The sequence below is a fragment of the Sarcophilus harrisii genome, chromosome 4 (assembly GCF_902635505.1).
Source record: "Sarcophilus harrisii chromosome 4, mSarHar1.11, whole genome shotgun sequence".
NCBI classification, from domain to species: Eukaryota; Metazoa; Chordata; class Mammalia; order Dasyuromorphia; family Dasyuridae; genus Sarcophilus; species Sarcophilus harrisii.
The window spans coordinates 229,698,587-229,703,099 of record NC_045429.1 but is presented as its reverse complement, the minus strand read 5'-3'; the positions used below and the strand labels follow the sequence as shown (position 1 = coordinate 229,703,099).

At 33.0% G+C, this 4,513-nt stretch overlaps 1 protein-coding gene across 1 annotated transcript; it reads right to left on the bottom strand.

Annotated features, from left to right (window-relative positions):
- Positions 1–544: 544 nt before the first annotated feature.
- On the bottom strand, positions 545–1,507 carry LOC116423602 (olfactory receptor 13G1-like). Its single transcript, XM_031968602.1, has one exon. The coding sequence runs from the start codon at positions 1,505–1,507 to the stop codon at positions 545–547; it is 963 nt and encodes a 320-aa protein (XP_031824462.1).
- Positions 1,508–4,513: the final 3,006 nt, after the last annotated feature.

The following is a 4,513-nucleotide window of genomic DNA, read 5'->3' as shown; positions in this document are numbered from 1 at the left end:
TCTTTCTTTCCTCAGTATGTTATATCTTACCTGAAACTTTCTTTGAATTCTAAATAAAAAATATGACTAGTAACATTGTTTCCCCTTCTAAAAAAATTATATATTTATGAATATATTTAAGCTTAAATATATATGTGGATATATATGATAAGCCCCTCATTGCTAAGACAAGCACGTTATAAATGACATAATTATAAAATTAGATATAATCATCATTTCATGTGTCAGAGAGTATGGAAGAAAAGTGGATACCTATGAGATACAATTTAATGAGTTTAAGAAAATTTCCTTCCCTTCTCTACCAAAAATTCCTATTAAATGCTGAATTGCTGCTTGAAATCCTACCATTAAACAAATGTTCCTTTGACCTAATTAACACCTATTTCGAAAGTTATAACATCTTTGAACTTGAAAGAATCGCAGAGAATAATCAACTTCTACCAGAAACATGAATGTCTTCTATCAAATTAAAAAAAAAAAAATGGCTATTTAGCCCCTGCTTGCACACCTCTAATAATGGAGAAAGTGTTGAGTCAGATCTAATTCATTTTATGTGAATTGATACAGTTCTGCCTGGAGGAAAGAATGAAGTCCATCCCAACAACCTCTGAAGGGCCCCTTTCACTTCTCTATTCCTGAAGGAATAAATAATTGGGTTGAACATAGGGATGATGACAGAGTAGAGGGCAGTGATAATTTTGTCCCTTCCCAAAGAGAGATTGGAGGTTGGACGAATGTAGGTGTAAATTGCAGTGGAATAGTAGAGAGAAACAACAGTAAGGTGAGAAGAACAGGTGGAAAAGGCTTTCTTCTTCCCCTCAGAGGAGCGAATCCTCAGAATTGTTCTAATAATGCATCCATAAGAAACCAGGATAAGGGAACAACTCCCCACCCCAAATATTGCATCTGCACAGAAAGCTAGAGCTTCATTGAGATGAGTATCAGAGCATGACAGCTTCAAGATGGGTGGCAGTTCACAGAAAAAGTGGTCAATGATGAGAGAGCTGCAGAATGATAAGGGAATTGCCAAGCTGGTATGGACTGCTGAGTTACTTATACCAATGGCCCAAATGCTGCCTGCCATCCCAATGCAGACACGACTACTCATGATCATTGGGTAATGGAGGGGATGGCAGATGGCAGCATAACGGTCAAATGCCATGAGGGCCAGGAGTAGACCCTCTGAGACTAAGGCCCATGTGAACATATACATCTGAGCCATGCAGTCTACAAATGAAATGGCAGCCTTCTGGGACAAAAGGTTGACTAACATCTTGGGCACAATCGTAGATGTACACAAGAGGTCAATGGCAGACAAATTGCCCAAAAGGAAGTACATGGGTGTATGAAGCTGTTGACTGGCACAGATGGTGAAAAAGATGAGAGAGTTTCCCACCAAAGCAGTTACATAGATGCATAGGAAGGTCACTAAGAGAAACAGGCGTAGCTCTGGAAGGCTGGAAATTCCCACCAATATAAATTCTATTTCCATAGTCTGGTTCTTCATCCTAATAAACTGAAGACTGGCCTTGAAAAGAAGTCAAAGAATAATGAGCCAAGTTCACTCTCTTTTATTTGATTCAGCTCAAGTTATTTCAATAAGTATTTTAACACTTTTTTTATTCTGGATCATAAGATGCCTTTTTAAGAATGTCACCTTAGGAGAGTAGAGCCTATACTTTATATGATCTTTTTATCTCCTATATTTATTTATTAAGCCTATCTTGAGGGCATTCTATATGCATAGTATTGTTGCTGGTGCATGAGGAGTATCAAGAAACACCTCCTTTCTTTAAGAATTAACAATCTGATATATTTAAGAAGACAAACACATTCATAGACAAAGTTATGCAACAGGGGAAAACTATATAATTGAACATCCAAATGAATGCTGAAATAAAATACATTTGTCTAGTAAGTTATGATTATATTTTATCTACTTTTATTTTTCATGATAAACCTGTGAGGTAATATTTCCATTTTACAGGTGAGGAAATCAAAGTTCATAAATATTTTCTTGCCTTCCTGAGTTCACACAACAAATCCATACAGTTACTAGAGGGAATGGAGTGGAGTAATGTTATTATGTAATTCAAATGTTTTTTACCATACAATGCTGATATAATCACTCAGAGGAGGAGGAGATCAATGCAGAGATATTTAGAGTGAAAGGCACAAGGAAGAGGAAAATTTGAATTGGATTTTGAATTAAAGGATGAGTAGAATTTGCCTAGTTGAGTAGTTAAGACCTGTATGAGCCAAGGTTTAGAATTAGAATGAGAAAGGACTGTGTAAAGAATTCTAGTTCAAAGACTATTAGGTTAAAAAAAAAAAAAAAAAGAAAGAAAGAAAGAAAGAAAAAAGAAAAGAAAAGAAAAGTTAAGACATTTGAAACACTGAATACATTTCTTTTACATATGGTAAGTAATCCATAAACAGATTTTAAATGAATGAATCAAGGATGGCATGAAATTACTTAAGGAGAGCAGAAAATTCATTTCCTCATCCTAGTCAAGTGATAGTCTATGTAAAGTCAAGTCATAAGCTATGTAATTTTAGGTGAACCACTTAATTACTTTTGTTTTCAGTTTCCTCATCTATAAAATGGGGGTGGGGTGGACTAAATGGTTTTATAAATCCCTTCCAAATCACTATGTGACTTATCATTACATGACCTATTAAAATATTTTCAGTTATCAAAATACCTTTGAAAGTTAGGCTATGTTTGGCCAGAAAGATAACTCAGTAATATACTGTCTATAATGACTGGACCTATATAGAGAAATGAGCTCAACTCTCACATTCTTAGCTCTTTTAGTAAGCCTAAAAATTACTCAGATGTTAAGTGAAGTAAAAGCATTTAAGATTATGCGAATCATTACTACTACATTTTCCAATTTCTTATAGCCTCATCTTACAAAATTTGGGCACATCAGAAAATACAGACGCTTTTATATTGTTGGATCTAGTTAATATTTTTAATTATGATTAGTCATTGTTTTGAATTTTTTTTATTTCTACATTGTAAAAAAGAAATGGACAATTGGTATTTCTTTCTACAAAAAAAAAAAAAAATTTAAATATATTCTATAGAAAATATATTTTAAGTGATTTTGAACCCTAAGATACTTAAAGAAAAAATAAGAAACAGGTTTTTTATTCCACACTACACTGTATCTTCATTGAGTCTCAGTTAACATTTATGTAAAAGAGGGAACATATACTTAATAAAAAATATTTATAGAATTGTTGGGGGGATCAAAAGAAATAATCAACATAAAGAACTTTATAAATAATAAAAATCCATATAAATTTAAACTACTGTTAACCCTATTATTACTCTTGTGGCAATTAACATAGTAAATTAAATAAAATAGACAAAGGCAAAAATTGATTAACAATAAGCACAGATAAGACTCACCTATGCAGAAGTCACTTTTTCCTTTTACGAAGGTGCTTTGTAAAAATAAAAAAGGCTTTCAAAGTTTGAAAACTTTTAACTTCATATATATGACAGCTATCATCATCATCATGAAATGGATATCAGAAGAGACACAGAGAAAGCAATATTGTTAAATTTAATGCATTTCTTTAAAAAAAAGAGAGAGAGAGAGAGAATGTAACAAAAATGGACAAGTGTTTCATATGTCTTTCTTTTTCTTTGTGTACTTATAACAAAGTTTATAATAAAAGAAAAAATTCAATTTTTAAAAAGTTGACTAAACAGATAAATCTATAGGATCACATCATGAAGAGCTTTATTAGAGCAGTTGATGCCAACTCTTAAATGAGCTTATCACTTAAGCTAAAAAGACAACACTAGACAGGACACCATGGAGTCCTCCTGATTTTGAAAGCCTTTTCTCCTACCACTATTCAGCCTTCTACCTTTTTCCCAAAGTCAGACGGGTGGGAGTCATAAATTTCCTTGGCTATCTGTTGCAATTTTAAATAATCTTCATTAGTAGTTTTCCCTTATATTTAATCTGTTCCTCACTAATACAAATGAAGTCTATTGATTTTCTCTGTCCTTGTTAGAGATGAAGAAATAGTAAGCCATTAGTGTTTAGAGATGCCCTGGTTTATAAAGGCTTCTTTACCAGTGGACACTGTAATAAAGAAAATCACAGACTACAAAATTAGAAGTGGTCTTGGGATATCATTTAGTCAAGTTTCCTCTATACAGGTAAATAAAATTTTAACCTTCTGGACATTAGATTGTCTGTTCTCTTCTTGAAGGTCTTCAGGGACAGAGATTTCACACTCTCCATTGGGAGCCCATTATCTTGGTTTATTACTCTATTTCTAAATGATGTATGTGTGTTCTGGCTTCTCATATATTACTATATGTAACTTCTCTAATTTCCTTTTTTATAAAATGGAAATAATAATCCTTAAAGCGCCTATTACAGGTGACTCAAAAGAGATGAGACATTTGTGAGCTTTAAGGCAGAATATTAATCAATCAATACACTTTTATTTTGTATCTATTGTATGCCTGGTACAGGAAGGG

Coding starts and splice junctions, on each gene's coding strand:
- LOC116423602 (XM_031968602.1), bottom strand. CDS start 1,507: ATGAAGAACCAGACTATGGAAATAGAATTTATATTGGTGGGAATTTCC.